At 56.6% G+C, this 27,477-nt stretch overlaps 1 protein-coding gene across 1 annotated transcript; it reads left to right on the forward strand.

Annotated features, from left to right (window-relative positions):
• The first annotated feature begins 634 nt into the window (after positions 1-634).
• Positions 635-27,458, forward strand: ITGB4 (integrin subunit beta 4). Its single transcript, XM_084218388.1, has 41 exons — positions 635-710; positions 4,885-4,976; positions 5,259-5,341; positions 5,819-5,920; positions 6,281-6,485; positions 6,992-7,088; positions 7,485-7,656; positions 8,289-8,552; positions 8,910-8,999; positions 9,159-9,281; positions 9,394-9,561; positions 9,829-9,905; positions 10,045-10,256; positions 10,881-10,984; positions 11,111-11,209; positions 11,962-12,088; positions 12,235-12,354; positions 12,813-12,919; positions 13,243-13,276; positions 14,130-14,318; positions 14,405-14,508; positions 14,910-14,968; positions 15,435-15,458; positions 15,620-15,768; positions 15,849-16,028; positions 16,659-16,807; positions 17,272-17,476; positions 17,952-18,112; positions 18,454-18,634; positions 18,913-19,050; positions 19,545-19,727; positions 19,939-20,070; positions 21,044-21,244; positions 22,125-22,298; positions 22,776-22,949; positions 23,851-24,000; positions 24,613-24,801; positions 25,067-25,222; positions 25,593-25,757; positions 26,192-26,305; positions 26,863-27,458. Exons 1-41 carry the CDS (start codon positions 706-708, stop codon positions 26,991-26,993), a joined length of 5,589 nt encoding a protein of 1,862 aa, XP_084074514.1. The 5' UTR covers positions 635-705; the 3' UTR covers positions 26,994-27,458.
• Positions 27,459-27,477: the final 19 nt, after the last annotated feature.

The following is a 27,477-nucleotide window of genomic DNA, read 5'->3' on the forward strand; positions in this document are numbered from 1 at the left end:
CAAGGAGCTACCTGAGCTCTGAGGGTGACACCTCCCAGTCGTGCCAGGGGGAAACTGGGAGGAGAAACCCCTGCCACGGGAGGTCGGGGAGCTCCCTCGGCTCTGCCTTGAGCAGGCAGATGAAGCTGAGCTCCCAGCCCTCGGCAGCACCTTCCCACCGCCCTTTTCCCAGCCCTGTTCCTGTGGGATGGGGCTTGCGCGGAGGGAGGGTCCGGAGGCTGTGCCTGCCCGGCCAGGTGTGCCGGCAGCAGCGACTGCCAGCCCTGCGTCACGGGCACCCCCTCCTCCCTCCCGGCTGGGATAAAACTTCTCCTCACCTGGGATCCGAGCTCATTGATCGCAGCTCCCACCTTTCCTCGCTGGCAGCCCCTCGGGAGGGCGAGGCGGCGGCGCGGGCAGCGAGAACAAAGTGGATTTTTGGCTGAGGGGCCGGGGAGCCGCCGGGAGTTATGTGGGACCGCGGGCTGGCTGCGCTCCCCGCCGCACCGGGACCTGACGTTTAACCGGAAAGAGAAAAGGGACACAAAATAGAGAGGAGGGAGAAAGAGAATTAAAAAAAAGGAAAGAAAAGTCCAAAGCTGGAAATCAAGTCGCAGCAGCGAAGCAGCACGTTCCCCCTCTGCCTTCGGGAGAATTTCTTGGCTTGGTGTGAGGGTTATTCGGGCTGCGGCAGAGGATTTGGACTCTGAGTCAGACCCAGCGCTAATGAGGTTTGTGGAATTAATTCATCTGTGCTCTGCAGCGTCCGGCTCGCTTGAACGTGGCTGCGCTGATGAAGCGGGCAGTGAATTAACGCGCGGGCAGGTGGGCAGGACACGGAGCGCGGGGCTCGGCCCCTGCCCGCCTGTTCTCTCTGCCTGCCCCGGCTTCGGGCAGTCGGGCACCTCTGGGCTGGCAGGGGAAGGCAACGCTCCTGAGCGAGCAGGGCTTTGGGGGTCCGGGTTTGTGTCCGCAGGTATTTGGGTGGGGGTCCGGCAGCGGTGCGGGGGTGCCACGGCCGAGCAGAGCCCTTTGGGGACATCTGTTGGAGTTTCAGGGGTTGCCCCGTCCCTCAGCTCTGTTCCAGGGGGAAAGGCTGTGGTGCCTCGGAGCTGGCAGGCAGGGAAAGCTTCCACGGGTGAAAGTGTGCAAGGCCAGCGGGCTGTGGGTGCCTCGCACCCGCGGAGCCCAGCGGGGTTTGCCAGACCTGGTGGCCGCCCCTGCAAGGGGGGCGCAAGGGAAGGGGGGGTCCTGGAGGAGAAGGCCAGGGGAGAGCGGGGGGTTCAGGGTTCGCTGCAGGTGTTGGGGTGTTTGCAAATCGGTGGATCTGACATGGGCAGGAGGGTTGGTATGAGGGGGCTGACAGGCGTGGGTTAGCTGGGGGAAAGGGGGATGAGGAGCACCCACGGAGGGGAAAGAGGGGAGGGAAAACTGTCTTGTGGAGCCAATGGAGCTGGGAAAGTGGCAGGAAGAGCTCATGGAGGGAACGGGAGCGTTCCGGGGCTGTGCTGCCATGTGGGCAGAGCCCAGGCAGGGTCCTGCCGTTCCTGCCTCTGCCCCTCGGGGCTCTCCCCTGCCCGAGCTCGGGGGGCAGCGGGAGGAGATGGAGCCAGAGCCACCAGCAGCCCCCAGAGCTCCGTGTGGGTGCCCGGGCTGGTCCTGCTGTGTTTTGTCCCTGGCTGGAGGGTGCTGGGAGCCAAGTCTGGGGTCTGGAACTCAACCTGGGAGCTGAAAACAACAAATGGAGACACTCACATGGAGTCTCCCAGCTGCAGGAGCATGCCTGGGGAAGGAGGGGGAATCGATGGGGAAAGCAAACAAAACAAGACCAGTAGGATTTTGTGTGTAAGAGATTATTTGATTTGTGGGTCGAGTTTTTGGTAGTTTTGGGGAGTCTGGCATGATAATTTCCAAGTTTTGGAGCATGGTCCCAGCAGCTCTGTGCCACCCTGTGCAGGGGAGAACAGGAGCTGTGTCCCCTGGGCTGTGGCTGCAGTGCCCATCCTCAGCATACATGGACACGTGGATGGTCCTTGATGCCATGGGCCAGGGTCAGTCCCCTGCACAGCCCCACACAGCCCCCCATGGCTGCAGCCATGAAAAGAGCAATTCCCACCCAAGAGAGGAAAGGCTGTGCTTGGGAACTCCTTGCTTGAGCATCTCCCTCACTTTCCCACTCCCATGTCCCATCCTGCCAGGTGTGCCCCATGTGGCAGCTGGGATCAGGCTCCTGCTGTTGCTTTGTGGCTCATCACAACCTGCTCCTTGCTCCCCCATCTGCCATTCCAACCCTGTCCTTCTGTCCTATTGCACCAATGGTTTGTTTGGAGCACAGCCTGGATTTTTGGGGATGAGGTAGCTAGCCCCAGCTTCTCCAGGCTCAGGAGTTCTTGGCATATTCCTGGAGCAGATTTGTTGGCTGTGCTGAGGGGCAGGGCAAAGGCTGGGGGAGCAAGAGGAGACCAGGAGGAAATGCTGGAGCAAGTCTGGGAAATGGTAGGAAGTCTATGTGCAGCCAGGAGCTGCTCTTTCTCCTTGTTTTTGCACAACTGAACAGATTTATTTTTTGTTGTTGTTGTCATGAAAACCCAACCAAATCCTGCAGCTTTCCTGAAGTGGAAGTGGCATTTTCCCTTCCAGAGAACACTTCTGAAAGCAAGGGGTGGCCACTCCCATATTTTTGCAGGCATATTGCAGGCTGCATTCCTCAGTGGCCATGCTCTGTGCCACCAGTGCCCAGCAGGCTGGCATCTGCCCAGCAAAATCCTTGAAGTTTGGTGGCTCACAGGGCAACAGAACGTTGATATTGAGCAGGATTTTATGGCCTTTTATCTCAGCAGTTGAAAAGACGTGACGGTAATTTATGTGCCTGAGACCAGGGCGTGTCCATCCCTTCCTTGGTGACTTTTTCTGAACTGGTGATTAAGGGAAGAGGCATTAGGTCCTTGTGAGCTGAGCACTCTGGTCCCATACTCAGTCCTTGCCTTGTGGCCCATGCCATGGTGGGAGATGGGATTTGCTGCGTGGTCAAGTGATATTTTCAACTGTGTGGTCCTTCCAGGGGCTCTGAGGATTTCTTCCCTACCCTTTCATCCCACCTCTGCCTGGCACCTCCCACATCTCCATAGCGCTGTCCTGGGCTGGGGCAGAGCAGGGGATAAAGGGATTTTCCTGGCTTCAAAAGCCACCTGTGTTGGTAGCAAGTGACACAATATTTGCCAGCGAGTGCTGGTGTGAGGACTGTCCCTGAAGGAGGCCACAGGCATGTCCTGGGTGAGCAGGGCTGGCCTCAGAGCCAGCGCTGCAATGGGACTTGGGGGGACAGGAACCACCCAAAGCCAACCCTGCAAAGGGCCTGACTGGGGACATGGCCTGGCTGTCAGTGTGGCAGGGAGGGAAGCAGAGGAGCTCCCTTGCTCAACTGGTACCTTGAACCATAAGAAAAGAACCTCACTGGCAAAACAGCACATTGGCTGCAGGTCCTGAGGAACAGCAAAGCTTCCCAGGGTTTCCCTGCAGAGATGCTGCCCTGAGGCTCCCGTGTTTCACTTTTAGCCACTGGGCATTGATGGCAGAGGTAAATCCCTCTGGGCACAGCTGACAGGAGGAATGAGACACCAGTGTCCTGGCACTGCTGCTGTGTGCCCAGTGGCTCTCACACGGGGCCAAGCGCAGCCCCCGGGAGCGATGCTGTGGTTGAGCCCTGTGCCACAGCGATTGCTGCATTCTATGAATTCCCCTGGCTGCAGAGGCCAAGTGTGATCTGCTGCTGCTGAGACCAGGCTGGTTTTTCCAGGGGTTTCCCTGCAGCCCAGGGCAGGCTGTGAGTGGCTGAGTCTCCATGTGACTGCTCTGTGTGCTGGATGTCCCTCGGGGAACTTGGACATCGTTACTGCACGCAACAACTTTTCCTGTTTCCTTTCCCTGTTTTAAGTGGTTTTCACATTCTTTTCATTTTAGAGTCAGGGCTGACACAGCAAGAAGCTATAAGACAATTTATTCACATTTCATATTTCACAACTGCATCTACCAGGAAGGAGATGCTTTAATGATATCTTTACACAGTTGTTTTTTCCTTGACTGCTCTCACTTGCCCTGCTGGGTGTGAGGACGAGCCTCTGGCACAGCAGCTGCAGAACTCGAGTTCCTGCTTTGTGCCTTCTGTTTACCACATCCAAATGCTGACTTCTGGATGGCACCGAGTTTTCTCAGTCACGTGTGGTGACTGAATGGTTTACTCTGTTTAGGATTTGACCTCTGTGTCCATCAAGGGGTCCTGCTGCCCTGGACAGGACAAAGGGGATCTGCCAGGCTCTCAAAACCACAGATTCATTCAGCGAGTCCAAAGCTCCAAGCCTGGCATTTCCCAAGACCTCACCCTCTCTTTATTGTTGGCTTGACCATCCTGGAAACTCTTAGTGTGATAGGAAATAGCTCAAGGGAGGGGTTAGTGTTGCTTTTGGGGAGAGATGTGGACAGTCACTTTGTTTTCTTTTTTTTTTTTTTTCTTTTTTTTTTTTTCCCCTAACCTGCCAGGAAAAGCAATGTCTTTGCCTGGCCAGTGCTCACTCATGTGGATGGTGCTGGGCTCTGCCCAGGAGCCTCCTGTGCACCAGCTGCCTGCACCAACCCCTGATGTCGAGCTGTGCACCCCAACTCCAGGGACAGGGGTGGCATTACTGGGAATTTTGAGCCTTTTGCAGATGCCTGAGCAGAGCACAAACCATCCTTGGCTTTGTTTTTGTGTCCTGCCCTGCAGAGCTCAGCAATTGTTTCCAGCCCTGGATGTGAGGGCTGTCCCACCCTGGTGGGGCTGGGAAGGGGCTCTGTGGGAGCTGCCCTGGTCACATCCAGGTCCTTTTCCACCTCTTGGCTCTCTGCAATGCAGCAATCCCTTTATTTCAGGAGGAAGAGGATGAATGTGCTGCCACGGGCATGCGCCAGGCTGCTCCTCCTGTCCCTGCTCTGTGCCACCAGCGTCTGCCAATGGAGCAAAAGTGAGTGGAGCCATGGTAGCCCTGTCTGCCACCTCCCCTTGGGGACTCTGTGCACCTGTCCTGCCTTCAGAAACACCAGTCTTCATGTGGAGAACACCTGCTGTGGGCTTTTCCTGCTGTTTTCCATCTCCCCAGTTTTGGGGACCCTCCCATGCTACCCCGCTGCTCTTTTGCAGCCAGTTTCCCCTAACTAGTCAAAATTTCCATTTTTCCATGGGATCAGCCTTTCTCCCACAGCTCCCTTTGTTTCCCCATCCCTGATGCCCTGATCTTTCCTGGCAGACAACCGCTGTGTGCTGTCCCGGGCCAAGAGCTGCACCGAGTGCATCCGGGTGGACAAGGACTGCTCCTTCTGCACCGACGAGGTGAGACCCTGCAGGGCAGCCTGGGGCTCCTCTTCCCACCCTGCTGATGGAAGCATCCCACCACCCTCAGGGGGACAGGGACACAAGAGCAGGGGCAGCTTCTGGATCAGCTTCTCTTCTGTATGGGAAAGGCTGCAATGTGGATTTCCTTTTGGTGTGGAACATGGGGAGGGAGGGAGGGGAGTCCAGGGCAGAATTGCAGCACTACAGAGGTTTATGAGAAAATGACAGTGCACCAAAAACTGTGTGCAAGGGAAGGAGGGAGAGCTTTATCCCACACAGCCCAGTGTTGCTGTGACCACCAACTCACTGGTGGGTCTGTGCGATACTTGTCCCCATCTCTCTGCCCCTCTCCTGCTCTCAAAAGGCTCATAATGCTCTAGGCACAGGATGCTGCTTCCTGCCCTGTGTATTTCCCCCTTTCCCAGTGGATCTGGTGCTTTCTGTGGCTCTGATGCTGCTCTTGCTCCCTGGCAGAGCTTCGAGGAGCCGCGCTGTGACCTGCGGGAGAACCTGCTGCGCTCGGGCTGCGGCGAGGCCAGCATCGTGTACACCCAGGGAGAGATGAGGACGCTGAAGGTGCGTGCTGGGGACACAGCCAGTGCTCAGCCTCTCCTGAGGGTCCTTCAGCCTTCTCTAGGCCCCTCAGCAGGCAGAATACAAAGCCCAGATTGCTATTTATGTAGGGTCTGAGGGCCACTGGCCCTGGTCCAGGCTGGGGTGCCTTTGCAGACAAAGCAGATGCGGGCAAAATGCTCACATCCCTCTGGAGGAGGTGCCTGGCAGGACACGAGTGGCTGTGGGGGAGGCTGTTGGACAGTACCTGAGGGAGGGGGACGTGCTCATCCCTGCCTTTGTACTTCCCCCTGCTCCTTGCCTCTTCCTTGCTGCACCATGCTGGAGATGGAGTCCATCCGTTCGTGTCACTCTCCTTCACAGAATTCCAGCATCAACATGTCCCTGCAGAGGACCCAGGTGTCCCCCCAGGCCATGTACATGCGGCTGCGGGCTGGCGAGGAGATGAGCTTCAACATGGATGTCTTCCAGCCCAAGGAGAGCCCTGTGGATCTCTACATCCTCATGGACTTCTCCTACTCCATGTCTGATGATCTGGACAACCTCAAAAGCATGGGGCATAACCTAGGTGAGGGCAGAGCTGGGAGAAGAGGGGAGCCTGTTCCTGTGCCGATGAAGGCAGGCAGCTCGTTCCTGCCTATGGCTGCGAGTCCTCTGCCAGCACCAGCGAGGGGGATGCAGCTGGCAATGGGCTGAGAGGTGTCTGTTTTAATTAGAGCTTTTCATTATCTCTGTGCAGCCCTGTGTGGGGATGTTTCTCTGGTCCTGCAGGGATCCTCACATGCTCTCCCCTTCCAGCCCAGCTGCTGCCCCTCAGAGCTGGTCTGTGCAGGGCCTCTGGCATCCTGAACCTGCTGGGCGCTATTGCAGGAACTCCAGTGTTGGGGCACCAAGGGGGATGTAGATTTCTGCCCTATAAAAGCCCAAAGATCCTAAAGAAGACAGTTTGGGAATCTTATCTAAGAATCCACCAGCAGAGAAGATGCCCACAAAAAGACTTCTTTCCCCGGAGGAGGGAGCTCACAGGCATCTCTTTATTTATGTGTGTTCCCCCTTCCTTTCCTCTCCTCCCAGCGGACTTCCTGCAAGCCCTGACTTCCAATTACACCATTGGATTTGGCAAGTTTGTGGACAAAGTCTCATCCCCTCAGACAGACATGAGACCCGAAAAGTGAGTGAGCCCTATGGGTCCCTGAGGTGGGAGTAGAGGGAGTGGAAAGTGCCCTCTGTTTCTCTGTGGCTTTCAGTGCAAGAGCCTCCATCCCTCTCTCTGCCTTCACTGCCAGTGTCCTCCCTGGTCTCCCCACCCCTCAGGGCTTGCTGTAGCACTGTGACAATGACAGCAGTGTCATCCTCTGCTTTCACACCTTCCCTGCTCTGCCACAACACACTGCTCATCTTGTCTTCTCCTCTGTCTCTGCCCTCATCCCTTCTCCCTCAGTGCTGGTGGCTGAGCTGCTCAGCTCCGTGACTTCCCTTGAGGGACTCTCCCCACACCTCCTCTCCTTGCACCCCGGCATCCCTCGGCTCCTGGCCCACACGAGCCCCCTGGTTCCATCTGTCCTAGGCTGCGTGAGCCCTGGCACAACGCCGACTCCCCGTTCTCCTTCAAGAACGTCATCCGCCTGACCAGCAACATCAACCACTTCAGCCAGGAGCTCCGCAAGGAGCGCATCTCCGGCAACCTGGACGCCCCCGAGGGCGGCTTTGATGCCATCCTGCAGACAGCTGTGTGCAAGGTGAGGGTGGCCAGGGCTGTGTTTTTAAGGAGTGGCTCTTCCTGATGCCCACTGATGAGCGGAAGAGCCGTGCACCGGGGAGCTGACAGGGCAGCCAGGGAACCTTGGTTCAGCTACAGTTGGTTCTTTCCCTCCCAGCCACACACTCCCAGTGCCAAGCTGTTTTACATTCCCAATTTTCCCACAGCCTTAGAATACGTGTCCTGGTGTTTGATGCCCAGCAAGGAGCTGCTTGCTGGGCACCCTGTGTGTGCTCTTTGCTCTGTCCCCCTCCATGCCTGCGGTGATGAAACTCTGCTCCCTGGAAAAGAGCCCAGTTGGGCTTGGCTGCTTGGCTGAGGGATGAGCACAGCTCCAGACACGTCCAGGGAAGCGTGGGCTTGCCCCCTGTACACACATGTGCCTGGCACTGAGCTGCTGGGTGGGAGATGCCCTGTGCTTTGGGGGTGTGGGTGGGTGCTGGGATTCCTGGGGACACGTGGCCGGTTGTGATTGCTGCCAGGTGCAGGTGGTGCCTTGTCCCTTGGGTATTCCAGCTCCTGTCAGTGCTGGCTTGCCAAGGGCTGCAAGTGCTGTGCAGGGGCTTGGGAAGCACAGAGATAAAGGTTCCTTCTCCCCCTCCCTGGCTGCAGGATAAGATTGGCTGGAGAAAGGACAGCACTCACCTGCTCGTGTTCTCCACCGAGTCTGCCTTTCACTACGAAGCTGATGGTACCAACGTCCTGGCAGGGATCCTGGCAAGGAACGACGAGCAGTGTCACCTGGACAGCCACGGCACCTACGTGTATGACACCAAGCAGGACTACCCTTCAGTGCCCACCCTCGTGCGCCTCTTGGGCCAGCACAACATCATCCCCATCTTTGCTGTCACCAACCACTCCTACAGCTACTATGAGGTGAGGAGAGCACGGCAGTGATGACACCAGGGATTGCCTTTCCTCCAGGACCTCCCAAGTGTTCTCCCATGGCTTGTCCCCAAATGCTAAACCAACACCTCGGTATTTGGGAGGGTGGCACACGGTGCTGGGGGGCTGCTCTAGGGTGTGGGAGGTCTCAGGGTGTTTTACTGGGCACAGGAAGCCAGGCTCCTAGAGGTCTCCCTGTCTTGGTTTCTGCTTCTCGTAAAGCAGTGGAGGCACAGAGCTGGAGAGTAATTTAGGTTGGAGGGGACATTTGGAGGTCTCAAAGCAGAGCCCACTCCCATGATAGAGAGTTCTCAAGGCCTTGGCTCCTGAACTCCTGTCTCTCTGCAGAAGCTGCACAAGTATTTCCCCATCTCCGAGATTGGGGTGCTCCAGGAAGACTCTTCCAATATCGTGGAGTTGCTCCGCACAGCCTTTGAGGTAACAGGGCTCTCTGGAGCTTCACCCTGGCTCACAGGGAGGGCAGGGGGCACTTCCTGGGCAGGAGAGCAGGCAGAGGGCAGGATGTGGCCCCTCTGGAGCAGGCCACGGGGTGGTCACTGCTGAAAATCAACGCTGTGTTTATGCTCTGGTGCCCAGCGCATCCGCTCCAAGATGGACATCCGGGCTGACTTCACCCCCAGAGCCCTGAAGACAGAGTTCACCTCCCCAGAATTTGAAAAGACAGAATCCGGCTCCTTCCACATCACCCGTGGGAAAGTGGTAAGTCCTCGGATGGCAGCAGAGGGAAGGCACGTGTGAGGGGATGAGCTCTCCGTGTCCAGCTGGGATGGAGCAGAGCTGGCTCATCCCTGCAGTGTGTCCCTTCCTTCAGAGCAAGTTCCACATGCACGTGAAGGCTCTGGAGTACGTTGGTGGGCAGCACGTCTGCAGCCTCCCCGAGAAGGACCGGCACGGAGTCATCCACGTGAAACCCACGTCCCTGAGCGACAGCCTCACCGTGTCCACTGCTGTCATCTGCGACGTGTGTCCCTGTGAACAGGTGGGGTCATGCAGGGAGGGGTCCTCCTCCTGCCAGCCCGGGCTGGGAATGTGTTGGCTGATGCTTGCGGGTCCTGCTCGACCCCTCAGTGATGCTCAGCCTGGCCAGGATCTCCATCACTGCCTGTTCCCAGCTCGGGGTGGTGTCCTGTGGTAGAGCTTGCTCTTCAGGGCAAAACTTTGCCCTTGCATCTGCCTTTCTGATTCCTGAAATGGCCTTGGGGACAGATGGGCCATTCAGCAATGCCTCTTCTCTCTTCACTTCCAGCAACAAGAGTTGGACTCGCCCAAGTGCAGTTTCCACGGGAACTTTGTGTGCGGACAGTGCATCTGCCACCCGGGCTGGTAAGGGCGGTGTCCAGAGCCGCACCCCTGCCAGGGTCCGGGGACCCGCAGTGACACATGTCCGTGCCCCGGGCACCCTGCCCGGACCCTGCTGTGTGCGCTCCGCTCCTGCCTCTCTCAGCACCATCTCTGTCCCCAGGCGAGGCGACACTTGCGACTGCTCCCCGGCGTCCTCCCCCAACAACGAGGGCTGCATCCGGCCCGGGGACGCGGAGCCGTGCTCGGGGCGCGGCGAGTGCCTGTGCGGCAAGTGCCAGTGCTACTCCGAGGGGCAGAGCCTGCGCTTCGACGGCGCCTTCTGCGAGTTCGACGTCCTGCAGTGCCCGCGCACCTCCGGCTTCCTCTGCAACGGTGAGAGCCCCCCGAGCCCCCGGCTGGGAGGGGTGTGCTGGGGTACAGACAGGGGGTCCTGCACTGGTGGCACTGCCACGGGGGGGTGAGTGACCAGTTGTGGTGTTTGTGAGGGTCCCCAGGACGAGGTGAGAGATGAGGAATCTGACTCCATGTTCTCAGAAGGCAGGTTTTTTATTTTATGATATTGTATTAAAGAATGCTATACTAAAACTATACTAAAGGAAGAGAAAGGATACATCAGAAGGCAGAACAAGAACAAATAATAAAAACTCGTGGCTCCTCAGAGCCTTGACACAGCTGGACCATGATTGGTCATTAAATTAGAACAATTCACATACTGGGTAAACAATCTCCAAATCACATTCCAAAGCAGCAAAACAGGGAGAAGCTGAAGCTTCTCAGCTTCCCAGGAGAAGAAATCCTGGCAAAGGGATTTTTCAGAAAATATCACAGTGCCACCAGTGATGGGCTGCACGGACTCTGAGCTTGCAGAAGTGCAGGGAGGATGCCCTGGAGCCCCTTTGCAGCCCCTGTGCACCCCAAAGAAAGCGGGGGAGCCCCGGACAGGGCTGGGGGAATGTCCCAGCCCTGGAGCCCAGGCAATCCCTGCTCTCCCCGCAGATCGTGGCCGATGCTCCAGGGGCGCCTGCGTGTGCGAGAGCGGCTGGGCGGGCCCGGGCTGTGAATGTCCCACCAGCAACGACACCTGCATCGACAGCCGAGGGGTAGGTCCTGCCCTGCCCTCCCCCGGCAGGGCTGCTGCGAGCTGCCCCAGTGCTGGAATTTCTGGGCACTGAGGGGCTTTGCTGCCTGCCAGTGCCACTCTCAGGCTGTCACCTCTTCTCTCCCAGGGCATTTGCAACAACCACGGGAGGTGTGAATGTGGCAGATGCATCTGTGACATGGCTTCGCTGTACACCAGCTCCACCTGTGAAATCAGCTACTCCCTGGTGGGTCCCTCTGGGTTCGTCATTTATTCCCATGCAGAGCCTTCAGGGAGGAAAGGCAAAGCAGAGATGAAGGCACATCTCAGTCAGGAACAAAATCCTGAGCAAGGGTTGGTCTCACCTGTCCTGTGGCCAGACAGGGTCTGGCACTGGAGCTGCTTTGTAGCCACAGGCTTTCTTTGCCCTGCTGTTCACCAGCAGCAGCTGCTGAGAGTCTGTCTGTGTTTATCTGCACCCTGGTTTGAGGCTCAGCTTGTGGCTTGTTCTGATTTGCCTCAAGACTGGGAAAAAACTCATTTCATAGAATCACAGACTGGTTTGGATTGGAAGGGACCTCAAAGTTTATCTCATTCCCACTCTCCTGCCACGGGCAGGAACGCCTTCCACTGGATCAGGTTGCTCAGGGCCCCACCCAACCTGGCCTTGAGCACATTCGATTTCCCCATTGACAAACACGGGCAAATCCCACAGTGGAGATGGAGAAAGCTGGCTTGATCACGTTTTGGAAAGGCCACTGAAACCCTTGGAGAAGATCTAATTGCTGCCCAAATGAAGGCTGTTGGTATAAGAGATTTTGGAGCCAACTGGGCTTATAAATCCTTCATTAGCTGCTTGTTGTCAGTGACTTCTCTTTTTGACCTGGACCTTGCCCTGACTCTGGGAGGAGGAGCTGCCTCTCCAGCTCTGCCTTTCAGAGGCTGTGTCCTCCCCCACTCCTGGGGGTGTCCCTGACCATCCCACCCCCCTCTGCCCAGGGCTTCCAGGCTGTGTGCGAGAGCATCCGGGACTGTGTCCGCTGCCAGACCTGGGGGACAGGCAACCTGAAAGGGAACTGCAGCTCCTGCCACCTCCAGATCCAGATGGTGGAGGAGCTGAAGAAAGGTAACATGAGAAGCAGAGCTGGGCACAGCCACAGCCACGTGTGGTGTGTCCTGCGTGCCCTGCTCTGGGTGTGTGTGCACGCAGGGCTGCTCCCCGAGGCTTTCCTGGCCCAGGTGACTTCACACACATGTCCCCTCTCCCCACAGAGGAGGCTGGTGAGTACTGCTCCTTCCAGGATGAGGATGATGACTGCACCTACCACTACACGCTGGAGGGAGACCCCAGTGTCCTCCCCAACACCACCGTCCGTGTGCAGAAGAATAAAGGTGAGCAGGGGATGTCCAGCCTGGGATCTGGATCAGAGTGACCAGCTCCACGGTGCCCCCAGTCCCTGCTTTGTCCCTTTGCTGTGCCCCTGGGCAGGGTCAGCTGCAGGCAGCACCTCCCTGCCCACCCTGCTGTGTGACACGGGTGGGTGACACTGTCTGTCCCATCAACTGTAAGGGGTGGAATGTGGCACCCTCAGAGAGACCTTTAGAGATCAGAGCCTTTCCCTGCTGCCATGGGCAGGGATTGCTGCAAGGTGCTGCAACCCTTTGGTATGGCTGGGTGTGACAGAGGTGTGATAGCCCTCCCTGAACAGCATTTCTCATTGTGAGGCATTGCCAAGGTTAACTGGGCTGCTCCATCCCTCAGAGAGCTGTGGTCCAGCCTTTGCCCTCCCTCCCTGCACACCCCACACGGGGCTGATGCCTGGAGGTGACATTGCTGCTGTCACTTGCAGAGTGCCCACCTGGGAGCTTCCTCTGGCTCATCCCATTGCTCATCTTCCTCATCCTGCTCCTGGGGCTGCTGCTCCTGCTCTGCTGGAAGTTCTGTGCCTGCTGCAAGGTGAGTGTCTCAGCTGGCTTCCCCAGCCTGGGGAGAGAACTAGATATGGCCAAAACCATGACAAATTTCCAGAATTCACCCAGCCAACAGTATGACCAGATTCACAGGGGATGTCCCTGTGGTATCCAACCCTCTGCTGTTGCCAACATGAGCTGCTGGTGAAATTTTAGCCAGATTTCCCCCATCTAGCTAAAACCAGCTTGAGAGCCCCCTCCACCCACTGCCCACACATCCCTGTTGGTGTGGATCCTCCCTGATGGAGACCTGGAGGGGTTTTGTCCTTGGCCACAAAGTGATTGTGTCTCTGGCTGTTTGTTTTCTAGGCTTGCCTGGCCCTGCTTCCCTGCTGTTCACGAGGTACCAGCCCTTGGTCCTGGAGGAAGGGCTCTGGGGTGCACTGCCTTCCTGGGTTTGGGGTGTGCTGGGGTGAGCATCCTCCCCTCTGAGCTGGAGAGGTGGATCAGGGAGAGGCTTCTAGCAGAGAGGCTGAGCCAAGGAGTCCTGGAGCTGCTGGCCCACTCTTCTTCCCTGCCCCACACCTTGGTGTGAGAAATGGATTTGTAAAGGATTTTCAAAGTATATCTGTATGCAAATCCTGAGATAAGGTGTGTTGAGTTAGGAAGGCTATGGAATTGAGATGACATTGTTGAGAGAGAGATTGAACTAGAAATAAGTTTCAAAATATGGCTTTATAAAAAGAAGAAATATTTTAGATACTAGAATCCTGAAAGATACATTGGCATAAGATTATGTGGAGTAAAAATATAAGTGATTGGTGTTAGAAGTAATAGCAATATTGTATAGTAAAAGTTAATAGGCTGAAAAACATTTATAAAGTATTATAACGAAGAAATTAGCTTCTGATAGAATGGGGTTGAGTTTTACATCTCTTATGTCTCACCCTTCATTGAGACTGATCATAGAATAATTTTTTTTCTAACACCTCTCAGTTACCCCATCTCTATAAAAGCTAAAACCCAACACCTGGGACGCCCTGCCGGGAGTCCCACTGCTGGCTCTCCCTGACCTTGTAATGCTCAGCTGGCGAGATGTGCTCTCCCCACCCCTGAGCCCCCCTTTCTCCTCCATCCCACTCCCCTGCCGGCACCCCAACACCCTTAGCGCGGTGGGAACCCTCAGCATCCCCCAGAGCACGATCCGCGCTGTCGCCCCGGTGCGCCCCGGCTCTGACCCGCCCCTGGCTCTGCAGGTCGCACCGTTGGCTTCAAGGAGGACCACTACATGCTGCGGCACAGCCTCATGTCCTCCGACCACCTGGACACGCCGCTGGTGCGCAGCGGCTCCCTCAAGGGCCGGGACACGGTCCGCTGGAGGATCCACAACAACGTCCACAGGCAGGGCGCCGCCTCCGCCGCGGCCACCGGCCCCAAGGAGCTCGGTGAGCGTGCCCTGCCTCCAGCTGCTGCGTGGCTTCGCTCTCTGGCCGAGAAGGACGGAGCTGGATTTGGGAATTTCTCTTTCCAGTTCCGTACGGGCTGTCCCTGAGGCTGGCCCGGCTTTTCACGCAGAACCTGATGAAAGCGGACACCCGGGAGTTCGAGCAGCTGCGCAAGGAAGTGGAGGAGAACGTAGGAGCCTGGGCACAAGGGGGGCTCGGGGTGGCCTTGGGGACAGTCACACAGGGGGCTGGGCAGTGCCCCTTCCCTGGGAACCCACAGCTATGGAGAGGAAGGAACGGTTTTTCTTCTTTTGTGAGAAAGCAGAATTTTTAAGGTCACAATTGTAAGAGCTGGCAGAGTATCTCGTGGAGATTCTGGGTTTACTTTGGGGCATGTGATCTGTAGCTCCTGTTTGGCTTCAATTTGGAGCCTCTTGCCGTGTCCTGGGATGAAACCTGAGGAGGGAGGGTGAGGGAGGAGGGCCTGGGATGGTCACAGGGCTCCTGTGTGTGGTGGCAGCAGCATCTGCTTGCTGAGCACATCCTGTTCAGTGAGGGATATGCTATGAAAGTCCCTCTTGCTCCTTGCAGCTGAACGAGGTTTTCAAGCACATTCCTGGCTGCCATAAGGTCCAGCAGACCAAGTTCAGGTGAGTCAGTGGGGGAGAGACTCCTGCAGGACAGGGTTCCCCCAGGAGATCTCAGCTGAAATTGCCTCTGGAGCAGCAGGAGCAAATCCTGGTTGCATGGTGCTCAATGGGAGAATTCCCACTGGCTTCAAAAGTTTCAGCCTGCTGCAAGCTTAGGAGTGCCTGGTGCAGGCTGGGAGGAATTTGGGGATGCCAGTGCTGAGCAGGGAGTGGTATCTCCTCCCCACAGCCTGATCCTGATGTGGTCTCCCCTGTGGGCATGTTCCTTGCTGCCTTGGGAAACCCAGGGCAGGAGAGAGCAGCTGGGCAGGAGGGAACATGTGCTGGGGCTCTGTGGGATGGGTTGGCACCCGCAGGGCAGTGCTGCAGCTCAGGCCTGCACAGGGCTGTGATTCACACAGCACTCTGTCTCTCCAAAGGTGTTAGTCACTCTGATTTGGGTTTGGTTTTTTTTTTGTTCCCCCAGGTTACAGCCTAATTCTGGGAAAAGGTAAGAGGAATTTGCAGCTCACTGGTGCAGCTTCTCCCTCTTTGCACAGACACGTGTGGGGTGACTGAGTGCCCCACACACTCACTGGTCCCCCCCAGCTGCTGTGTGAGATGAGTTTTCCTGGTCTCAGCTCTCACCTGCCCTTCCCTCCCCCCTTCCAGGCAGGATCACACCATTGTGGACACAGTGCTCACTGCCCCTTACTCAGCCAAGCCAGACATCGTCAAAGCTGTGGAAAAACACGTTTCCCACGAGGCCTTCAATGACCTGAAGGTTGCACCGGGTTATTACACGGTGACCTCAGACCAAGGTAGGGAGCAGAGCCGGGTGCTGGCCCCTGGCTGGGTACAGGGGTTATTTCCCACCTCTCACCCTTGTCTTTTCCCCCAGATGCTCAGGGAATGGTGGAGTTCCAAGAGGCCGTGGAGCTGGTGGACGTCCGTGTCCCGCTCTTCATCAGGGACGATGATGATGATGAGAAGCAGCTGCAGGTGGAGGCCATCGAGGTCCCCAACGGCATCGCAAAGATCGGGCGCAGGGTTGTCAACATCACCATCATCAAGGAGCAAGGTGAGGGGCTGTGAGTGTGCAGGGTGTCCCGTGTGCGGGGTGTCCGTGTGTCAGTGTCCCCTGTGAGGTGTCCGTGTGTCAGGTGTCCCCTGTGAGGTGTCCGTGTGTCAGTGTCCCCTGTGAGGTGTCCGTATGTCAGTGTCCTGTGTCCTGACTGATGTGGTCTGTGAGGCACAGTCTGCGTATCTGAGCACCCCCAGGTCCCAGAACAGAGACTTGCTTGGTGACTCCTTCCTGAAGTCGCCTTGGAGCATCCTTTAATGCATCCAAAGGAGGGTGATCTTCCCTGCTGACGGAAACATTTGACCATCACAAAGATGTTTAGATGCTGCCAGTTCCATGACAGATTAAGGGCTGACCGTATTCCTCTGCTGCTCCAGTTCATTGAGCGCTGGAGTGAAGCAGAACCTCTTTGATGTTATTGTGCTAACATCCCCAGCACTTTCCCTCTGCTTCCCACCTGGCTGTTAAGAACAGGGAGCAAAATGGGAAGTGGGGAAGTCTCCAATGATACTTCACGCACAGTTCACACCCGTGGTTGACTGGAACTCTGTTCAGGGAGGACACCTGTTTGGGATGTGATTCTTTGTCTGTTTGCTCGACACATTCCTTCTCTCCTGCCCTTTCCAGCCAGCAGCCTCATCACCTTCCTGCAGCCAGCCTATTCCCACAGCCGCTTTGACAAGCTGGCCAAGATCCCTGTCCTCAGGGAGATCATAGACAACGGGAAATCTCAGGTCACCTACAGGACCCGGGATCTCACCGCCAAGAATGGCAGGGTAAGCGTGGAGCTCCTGGCCTTGGCAGGCAGGGAGGAGGGAGAATGGGGGGCTGGGAAAAGGCCAGCCCTGGGGATGCAGGAGAGGAGTTATCAGCATGTGGCTGGGACAGAGGGGACCCAAGGCTTGAGGTCAGCACACGGGTAAACTCTTCTCCATCCCTTGCTCCCTCGGGGAGGGAGGACCTGAGAGGATGTCTGTGCCTGAGGCAGAGGGTACCAACTGCCCCTGGAGCTGTGGGCACTGGGAGGCAAATGAGGATTGACTGGGGGTGAGGGGAAGCTCTTTGGGAATCTCCTCATGGATACTGCAGGCTGTAATCATGGAACAGTTTGGGCTGGAAGGGACTTTACAGACCATCTTGTTCCAACCCCCTGCCATGGGCAGGGGCACCTTCCACAAGACCAGGTTGCTCAGAGCCCCATCCAGCCTCACCCTGAACGCCCCTCTTCCTTCTCCTCCAGGACTACATCTTCACGGAGGGTGAGCTGGTCTTCCAGCCTGGGGAGACCCGAAAGGAGGTCCAGGTGCCCTTGCTGGAGCTGACAGAGATAGACACCCTCCTCAACAACTGCCAGCTCAAGCAATTTGCCATCGACCTGCTCCACCCCAAGTACGGCGCCAAGATCGGCCGCTACCCCCAGACCACGGTGACCATCGCTGACCCAGGTAGGGGCTGGCAGCCGGGCAGTGGCAGCGGCTGCGGGGGCTGTGGGACCTCCTCCCCAGACCAGCCCACCCCGATGCGGCGCACAGAGTTCCGTCCTCGCCCAAAAAGCCGCAGCGAGGCTCCTCCAGCTCCAGCTGGTAGATTTGGGTCCCCCTCTAGAGGCACGAGTGGGAATAGTCAGTGGGGGGGGAGAAGATGGATCGTCTCCCTCTGTAAAGGAATTAGAATGGATTCTGAACTCCTTTTCCTTGGGAAATTGAATGAAAAGCCATAAAAATAAGGGAGAGGTAGGATTTGCCATGAATGGTGTGTGGTGGTTCCTGCGGCTGGACAAGCAAAACTGTCATCAAGTGGGTCAATAACATAAATAATGTATTTATCACAGCATGGCAGGGCAGTGCTGAGAGAGGCACGCTTCCTTCTTTTTCATCCAGGGTGGAGGACTGGCACTGATGTAAACTTTCTTGTCTGCAGAGCTGGTGGATGGTGTCCCCTCGATGACTGGCCTGGCCCAGATCCCCCAGTCCCCCAAAGGCCGCCTGAGTGCACCGCTTAATCCCGATGCCCGTGCCCTCAGCTCCAGGGAAATCAGCTTCAAGTGGTTTCCTCCACCAGGAAAACCCCTGGGGTACAAGGTAAGGGGTGAGTGGATCCCGGGGAAGAGTGTGGGTCCCCTCCTGCAGGTGTTTCACACAGACATTTGTACCAAAGGGGTCCAAGTACACACCCAAAAGATGGGGGAAGTTCACCCCTCCTGGTCCCCTCCATCCTTGAGGGACCGTTGCTAGTGGATGAGGGATATGCAAGAAAGATTCCTGGTGGGTTCATCTCCAGTTCCATCACTTCCAGACTGTCCTGGCCTCCCGTTTCATAGGAATGGCACATCATTCCCAGAGCTGATTTAGAAAGAGACAAGGAATTTCTCACCTATCATGTGAGGTTCTGAAGGAATCATGGCTTGCACTTGCTTTGCCAGGTGAAATACTGGATGCAGGGAGACCCTGAGTCAGAAGCCCATCTCATTGATGTCAAAACCCCATCAGCAGAGATGACCAACCTTTACCCCTTCTCCGAATACGAGATGCAAGTCTGCGCCTACAACGCCGTGGGAGAAGGGACTTACTCGGACATCGTCCGCTGCCGCACGCTGGAGGAGGGTGAGTGCCCCCACACCTTCCTGCCCTCCATGTGGGGGGAGGTTTGTCCCTCTGCACCCAGCACCGGGGGCAGGGTGAGTGCCCCACACCTTCCTGCCCTCCGTGTGGGAGCAGGTTTGTCCCTCTGCACCCAGCACTGGGGGCAGGGCTCCAGCCCTGAGCTTCTGGTGCTCTTGGGGTCAAGCCCTGAGTGTTTCCCACCGCATCCCAGCTGTGATCTGGGGAGCTCTGGGTTCCTGACTCACAGTGATGGGCACCCTTTGCTTTTGCCTCCCCAGTGCCCAGCGAGCCCGGGCGCTTGGCTTTCAATATCGTGTCTTCCACCGTGACCCAGCTGAGCTGGGGTGAGCCTGCCGAGACCAACGGGGTGATCACAGCCTATGAAGTCAGCTATGGCCTTGTCAACGAGGACAACGGTAAGAGCTCATTTTTGGATGGGGCAGTCCAGCTAGGCTGAGGGGCTGGAGGACACTTCCTGCAGGATGGTCAGGTCCCAAACAGCAGCAGCAGAGCCAGAACAGCTCCAAGAATGTTTCTTTTGAGAACTGGGGTTTGGTTGGGTCACTTATTGATGGAAAGAGCACAGAAAAATCACCAGTTGGCATTTAACTCTGCAAATGTCAAAAATCTCTGTTCCCATTCACTTCCATAGTGTTTTATGTTGATTTTCATCCCAAAAACTTAGTTCATAGGTCTAGATGAAGGGGTGGGGTGCCAGGAAGGAGTTATTTGTGACACACCAGCAACAGAAGGCTTCTCCTGTAGGTTGACTTCAGCATTGGGTTTGGGAATTACCCTGAGATGATGCTGCTCACAACAAGCAGAGCCAGGCTGTATCCTGACGCCCAAATGTGGGGTGTTGTGGGGCCCTCTGTGCCTGGTGGGTGACAGGCGTGCTCGTGCCTTGCAGTACCCGTGGGGCCCCTGAAGAAGGTGCTGGTGGAAGACCCCAAGAAGCGCGTGGTGCTGATCGAGAACCTGCGCGAGTCGCAGCCCTACCGCTACATGGTGAGGGCCAGGAACGGCGCGGGCTGGGGGCCCGAGAGAGAAGCCACCATCAACCTCGCCACGCAGCCCAAGCGCCCCATGTCCAGTGAGTGCCAGCCTGGGCAGGGGGCAGAGGGACGGGAGCAGTGCTGGGGAGAGCTCCCCATCATCACCCCGACTGCTTCACCACCTCCTGTTTGCTCTGCTGCTCCAGCCATCCTGGGAATGCTGAGAGCCAGCCTGAGCATTGTAGGGGGTTTTGCTGCTTGTGTGGTTTTTTGCTGCTTGCCTAATGGCACTTTCCACCTCTCTTGCAGTCCCCATCATCCCTGATGTCCCCATCATTGATGCAGAGGGAGGTGAGGACTATGACAGCTACCTGATGTACAGCACAGACGTGCTCCGCTCCCCAGCCGGCAGCAAGAGGCCCAGTGTCTCCGATGATTCAGGTTTGTGTCTCTGAGCTTGAAAAGGTCATTTCTAACATTCATTTTCCTTAATGGCAGCTTTCAGCAATGAGCTTCACTGCTCCTTTCCATCTCTCAGGGATGGGAAGATCCAAGTTGTGGAGATGGTGGAAATCAGCCTTTCCAAAGCTCAGTAGCTGCATCCATGGGAACACTTGGCTGGTCACAGTGTAAATAAGGCCAGTGCCTCCTTGTTGTAGCCATGGGGCAAAGAGAAATCTCAGTGTGGCGTGGGAGAGGAGCTTTTCATGGCCCTCCCTGCTCATCTTCCCTTTGTGTTGCCATTTGGCTGGACCATGAGACGTCAGCAAACAAGCACCAGCAAGGGCACAACCTCTGAGTCCCCTGGATGCTCAGGGCCTTGGCCAAGCCAACACGAGGGAACGCAGCAGCGCTGGGAAGGCACTGGCCTCTCTTGCTCCATCCCTTCACTTTCTGAAGGAGGCTGACTTCCTGGTCTAGTGCTGGGACATGAGCCATAAGTGAAATGATGAGGTGTGTCTGTAGGATCTTCTCTGGAGGGTTCTCCAGGGCCTGGGAACCAAGAGTGAGTCCCTGGTCTTTTCAGACCCAAGAGTGATGGGAACGTGAGGAGTCCGACCAGCCTGAGTGCACATCAAGGAGTGATGAAACCTCTCCTGAGCAGAGGACAATTGTTGCAGACTCTTCGTGCAGGGACAGGCGTGTGGTGGGACTTTGCCTCTCACCTTTTGTCATGAGGGACACAGGGCTGGAAAACAGTCCGGGGGTTGAGGAGCCCCCTGCATGTCACGCTCCCACCACTCTCCACCTACCAGACGGCTGCACCACCTGAACTCCTCAGCTCACGCTTGGAACACGGGCTGTGAACAGGCATTGTCCCTTCCTCTCCCCAGCAAGCAGCACGGAGGTGGTGGGTGGCCCACCCTGACCCCTGCAGCCCGTGCCAACACCAGTGCTTGCCTTGTCCCAAAAGGCTCCAAGTGGAAATTTGTGCCGTTGCTGGGAGAAGACCTGGACCTTCGCCGCATCACCTGGAGGCTCCCACCAGAAACCATTCCCCGCCTCTCTGGCAGCAGCCGCCTCTCCTCGGACACCGAGGGGCCGCTCCCCGAGGAGGACAGCGCTGTGGCTGCCGGCACTGCGAGGAGGAGCGGGACGCCCCGGCCCCAAGCAGGTGAAGGGCGGCTCCGTTACGGCGCTGAGTGTCCTGTCTCGTCCTGCTTTGAGCCGAGGGGCCCGGGGAGAGGCTCTGTGCCCCCGCCTCCCCTTGTGCGCCCACCCTCCTGTTGGTGTGATCTGCTTCAAAACCTTGTCCTGGTGTGGCTGCTCACACGCGTGTCAAGGTAACCCCCATCTCGGCACCAACTTGGGAGCCTGCTAGCAAGCTGCTTCTACCAAAGGCTGGACCTTCGAGGCAGGAGCAAACTCAGATGAAACCTCCTAAGTGCCACCTCCAAGGGCAGCTCTTCACAGTAATTGTGCCCTGAGCTTCTGGGGCAGGTCTGCTGGACTGTTAAACAGAAATCGCTCTCTCACAGGTGGCTGATCTCTCCTGGCCTGCTGGGAGGGGATGGGGATTTGTCTGTCGAGGACCAGAACAACAGAGTGGAGTTTGCTTTTCAGATCCAGCTGAGATGGGATCCAGAATGAGATCTGGAGAAACCTCCTCCATAAAGGGTCGCTTTCCTTCTTCCACCTTTTTTTAAAATCCGAAATTACAAACCACTGCTTGCGTCTAAGGGGAGATGTGGGAAAATGTGGTGACAACCACAAGGCAGTGCCCCAGCAAGGCCGAGGTCTGGAGTTACCTTGGGCACCATGGGTGTGTCTGGTGCAGGGAGAAGTCTTTGTTTATCTCTTTGTTTCTGCGTCTCGTGTTGGGTGTTGTGGCTTGTTCTAGATGTAGCATTCCAGAATCACCTTCCAGAGTGGCTGAACCTGGGATTCAGCCAAGGCAGGGGGGGCACCACGATGCCTCCTGCTTCCTCCCCGTGGGAAGTGGAGCAGCAGCTTTGTCCACACCCACGTTCCTCATGGTGTGCCCTCTTCCACAGAGCACCTGATGAATGGCCGGGTGGACTTCTCCTTCCCCGGCAGTGCCAGTGGCACCCTGACCAGGACAGCCAACACCAGTTACCACCAGCTGAGCTCCCACATGCACCAGGAGCACAGGGTGATGGGCAGCTCCTCGCTGACAAGAGACTACTCCACAACACTGATGGGGCACGGTGAGTAGCACAGGGATGGGACCTGCCCTGCCCTTCCATTCCTGTGACTGTCTTTGGACCTGCACCCTCAAGTCCTCGTGGGGTGAGGACTGTGCTCACAGCTAAGGTGGCCTACGACCCACAGGTCCAGAAGGTCATGTCCCCACTACTGGTGTGTCTTGGTGCTTTGCTAAGGCCTTTCTGCTTCCAGACCTGTTTGGAAAGGGGTCCCACCCCTCACAGGCAGGGTGCTCAGGGAAGGGAGCTCCATCCTTATCCTCGCACTCTAGGGAGAGCTCATGTCTCCTCTCCTAACTCTGTCCAGCAGTGTGGTTGCCCTTCAGCTCCACATGTGTCAATCAGCTGGTGCTGACAGAAGGTGGCTTAAAGATTCTTCAAACCTGAGCCTTAAAAAGTCACCTGTGCAGGAGCCTGGGCTGAACCTGCTCTGGAATCTCCAATGGTGTTTTTCTCTTTCTTCTTGCACCACTTCTGTAGATTACCCAGGGACACTCCTCCCTCCCATCCAGGAAGATGCTGGGAGGACACTCCTCCGGCCCCGGGACGTGGGTTTCAGGAGCAGGGCAAAGGTGAAGGGTTACTACCCCAGCATTGGCTGTCGGGACTCTGTAATCATGACTGATGGGTCCACAGGGATGTGCAAGTTCATAGGTACAGCTTGTCCAGTGCTTCCTCCCAGCCACACATCCCATAACAGCCCAGCCACCGTCCACCCATGAGCTGCTGCCATCCACTGCTCACCCCAAACCTCCTCTCCATGGCTTGCTGTGTGCTGTGCTGATCTTCCTTCTGACCCAGCCTGCACCTCCATCACATCACCTTTCCATTTGCAGGTGAATTGCAGGTTTCAGCCCACCTGGACTGATTAACATTCACCACCAGCGCTGCCACCGTGCTCTGATCACCCCATTGTCCCCATTCCCTTCATTCCTAACGAGCTTCTTGTTCTCAGTCTTACTCCACAGGCCTCTGGAGTGTTCTTGGGGAGAATGTGTGCTCCTTATGAGATGTCCCTCTGCAAGCTCCTTGTCAGCCAGGGGCTTCAGTCCCTGTCTGTCACCTGGGAGGCTGCTGTGCTCACTGTGAGCCTTGTGTCCCAGTGGGATGAGCTGAAGAGCACCCAGACCTGGGACATGGTGGTGTCAGGACGCATGAACAGAGTCTGGAGGGCTGATTTAGCTGTAGATTAGGGCCAGTCTTAATTGACCTACACCTGATGAAGTCTATGAAGCTTCTGAATAGGGTGCTTAGGGGTGAGGAAGGTCACAGCCAGCACCAGGCCCCTTCTCTGGGCTCTCTGCCGCAGGGGCACGTTGCTTACATTAACTTGTCCCACCCAGGCTCAGTACCCTGAGGCCGTGGGACATCCCTGTGGCTGTGCAGAGCCAGCCATTCCCCCTCATGGCAGGTCAGCTTGCAGAGGTGACAACCTCACGTTCTCCCCGAACCATCAGGACCATCCCACATTTGCCTCTACCACCCCCTCCTCTCCCCCAGCCCCCTTAGCCCCCATCCCAGACATCTCCATCCTGATGTTCCCTTTCTGCCTCAGACTCCAGGAGGCCCCTGGGCATCCCTGACACCCCCACCCGCCTGGTGTTCTCTGCGCTGGGCCCCACGTCCCTGAAGGTGAGCTGGCAGGAGCCGCGCTGCGAGAAGGAGGTGCAGGGCTACAGCGTGCAGTACCAGCTCCTCAGCGGAGGTCAGTGAGAGCCACGGGGCTGGCTGGGATGCTGGGTGCTGGACAGTCTGCCCTGGGGCTGCTGGCTGGGGATGGCCCTGCTCTGAGCCAGGGGGATGGCACCAGGTGGTGTCCAGAGGTGCCTTCCAGCCTCAACCATTCTGCCATTCGGGGTCCTAAATCTGCTGCCTCACAGCTTTCATTCCCTGTCTCTCCAAGAGGGAGGGCAAGTCCTGGAGTTGCTTGTGGAATCATCTCTCCTCCAAAAAAAAAACCCTTTTGACTGATTCTCTCCATCTTGCATGACTTTTTTTTCAACACACGGGACTTGGAAGAAGGATTGAAGTGAAAATATTTTTACATGAATCTCAGGGCAGTATTAGTGAAAATATAATTCTTTTGTCTGATCTCCTTGAGTTTTTCAAGAAGCTGTTGTTTGTCCCAAGCCTTTTTTGGAAAGACATCTCAACCTGCACCACCCATTGTTGGTGGCAGGGTGTGATGCAGGTGGTTGGGAGGGACCCTGGATGGCTTTTGCAGGCAGTTTGTTTGAGACGCAGTTTAGGTGAAAGCTGCAGCTCTGTCTTTGTGCCTGCAACGTGGTGTTGACATCCTCCTCCCTGTGTGTCCCAGGAGAGGTGCACAGGATCACCATCCCCAACCCCAGCCAGAACTCGGTGGTGGTGGAGGATCTGCTGCCCAACCACTCCTACATCTTCAAGGTGAAGGCGCAGAGCGAGGAGGGCTGGGGCCCCGAGAGGGAGGGAGTGATCACCATCGAGTCCCAGGTGGACCCGCAGAGCCCGCTCAGTCCCGTGCCAGGTGAGCTGCTGGGGACAGGAGGGTGGCACTGATGGCTCTGCTGCTGTCTGCAGTGCTGGCCTGGCTGTTTTCTCTCCTCTTTGACACATCCTCACCTCTCCTTTCCTTCCTCTCCATTTGGAGCAGGACCTTCTTCCCCAGACATGCACTTCGCACTCCTTGTCCAGGAAGCCGAGCCCTTCCAGCTCATTCCATAAATGCTCTGTGCAGATCCCTCCCAGGCTGCCTTTGCTGTGATTCTGACATGTCCCCTGTGCCCTGGCAGGTACCCCCTTCACCCTGAGCACCCCCTGTGCCCCTGGACCCCTGGTTTTCACTGCCCTCAGCCCGGATTCTCTGCACCTCAGCTGGGAGAGACCCCGCGAGCCCAACGGGCCCATCCTGGGCTACAGGATCACCTGTGAGATGCTGCACGGAGGAGGTACAGCATCAGCACAGCTCCCTTGTGTAGGGCACCTCCAGCTCAGGCAGCATCTGCTGCATTTTGGCTGGGAGCAGTAAAAGAGTGGCTTGCAGACAAAGTCGGGGCACGAGGCTGATTCCAGGCCTGGGAGCTGGTGGCTCCTGGCACTTTGTGCCATTGCATGGTCTGGGCTAACAAATGTGCTGGGAAGAGGAAGGACCTCAGCCAAAACCCCATGGAGGTTGGTTGTTGAGGCTCCCCACTGCAGTGAAGTGGGGTTGTTTTAACCCTTAGTAGAAGTGGGTGCAGTCCTACAGCAGAGTTGAGGGGCTGTGTGATGGAGGGACCATCACTCTGGTCTGTTCCTCACTCTGTGTCTCTGGATTAGGAGAGCCCAGGACAATCTATGTCGAAGGAGACAAGCTGGAAACCACCCTGACTGTGCCCCACCTGAGTGAGAATGTCCCATACAAGTTCAAAGTGCAAGCCAACACCACCCAAGGCTTCGGGCCAGAGAGAGAAGGCCTCATCACCATTGAATCTCAGGACAGAGGTACAGTGCCCTTGTCTTCGTGGAGTGCAAAGAGAAACCTCTCAGAGCAAGGAGCAAACTCCTGCAGTCACTTCCCAGCTCCAGTGGTGACTCCATGCTCCATGAAGGACATGGAGACAGTTTTCCATGAGGGCAGTGCTGTGCCTGGTGAGCACTGTCCCAGTCCTGGTGCATTAAATGAGGGAACACCTGCTGCTTTAAACACTGAGGTGAAACTTCACTTGAGGTGAAACTTCTACCTGTTTGTACCAATACCTGGAGGCAGCTTCTTACTGCCCACTGTGAGACCTTCCCAGTCCTTCCAGTTCCTCCTGATCTTGGTTCTGATATCAGCAAGGGAAGATTCCTGAGCTTGCTGGTGCTCACTGTGCAGGATTGAGGAGTTGGAAGCTCTTTTTTATTTCTTGACTGTTATTTCTTTTCCTTCTCCCCAGGTGCTTTCTCCCAGTTTGGAGGACAGCAGTACATGAGAGAAGTTTACAAATTCCCCACTGAATACACCACCAAAACCAGCATCAGCCATTCCTCTCTGGATCCCCATTTCACAGGTAGGGGCTCATTGTTGCTTTGCAGCCCTCAGAAAACAAAGGGTAATTCTGCTTGTCCAAAGGTCTGAGGCTGGTTTTACCTCAGGGAGGAGGGTCCATCAGGTGGGATTGGAGAGGGTCAGCCCTTTTCCTCCACTGTGTCCCTGCTTTGCCCCAGGGAGAGCTGCAGCCATCTCCACTCGTGCTGCCCAGTCCTGGAGGGAATGCTGAATTTGAGAGTCCCCCAGCACTATTGCTAGGGGCCAAATCATAGCTCTTCCTGCAAGTTCAATCTCTTCAGAGCAGACAGAAACAGAGCAGTGGGACAAACATCTTTATTCACATCAATGTAGCTGTCCCCTGTTATCCCACTTGAGCTCGTGGGTTCATGCTGCAACATGGAGAGTTTGGGAGCTGTCAGGAGATCCATCCCCTTGAGTGGCACAGCAAAGCACTGGGTCCCTTGGTGTGGAGAGGTCCCTAAACACCCCTTTCTGTGATGGAAAACTCCTGCCTGGAGTGGTGGGGCAGAGCAGACCCTGTTCCCTGTGACCCCCCTTGGTGCCTTCCCCTTGCAGACGGGATGCTGGTGACCACGCAGCACGTGGAGAGCTCCAGCAGCACCCTGACCCAGGAGTTTGTGAGCCACACGGTGCTGGCCAGCGGGAGCCTCAGCCAGCAGCTGGACAGGCAGTTCTACGAGGCCTGAGCTGGACCAGGCTGAGCACCAGCAGGACTTCTGGGATCAGTGCCAGGATTTCATGGAACAGCCCAAAGCTGCTTCATCCAGGTGGTGCCTGGGCAGCTCCTCCTGCGGGCACAGACCTCTGGGGCACTCCAGGCTCTGCACTTCTCCTCTGGAGGCCAGCACACTCAGAGCTCTGGCACGGCTGGGTGTGTAAGCTCATCCTTCAGGGCAGAAACTGGGGTGTCTGCATGGCTTCAGCCTCCCCAGGTAAATGGAATGGAATGATTTTATTGGCAGGTCCACGGTTTTGGGAGGATCTCAGATGTCAAAACCATGATTTGTAGAGGGTCACCATTTCCAGTTTTGCTCCAGGCTCTCTGGCAGCCTGCCTATTCACCAGAGTTTTGTTCAGTATAGGGGTTTTTATGAGAGCTGCAAGGTGGGGTTTTGGGGTAACCTGTGCTTTCTTATTGCACCTATTTGTGCAACTGCTGACATTTGGTAC

This window comes from Fringilla coelebs (genome assembly GCF_963513975.1).
Source record: "Fringilla coelebs genome assembly, chromosome: 19".
Taxonomy (NCBI): Eukaryota; Metazoa; Chordata; class Aves; order Passeriformes; family Fringillidae; genus Fringilla; species Fringilla coelebs.

Bases quoted from the DNA above. Each gene is read 5' to 3' on its own strand.
- ITGB4 (XM_084218388.1), top strand. The intron at 4,977-5,258 runs GTGAGTGGAGCC...CTTTCCTGGCAG, and splicing joins CGTCTGCCAATGGAGCAAAA to ACAACCGCTGTGTGCTGTCC. The intron at 17,477-17,951 runs GTAGGGGCTGGC...TCTTGTCTGCAG, and splicing joins GGTGACCATCGCTGACCCAG to AGCTGGTGGATGGTGTCCCC.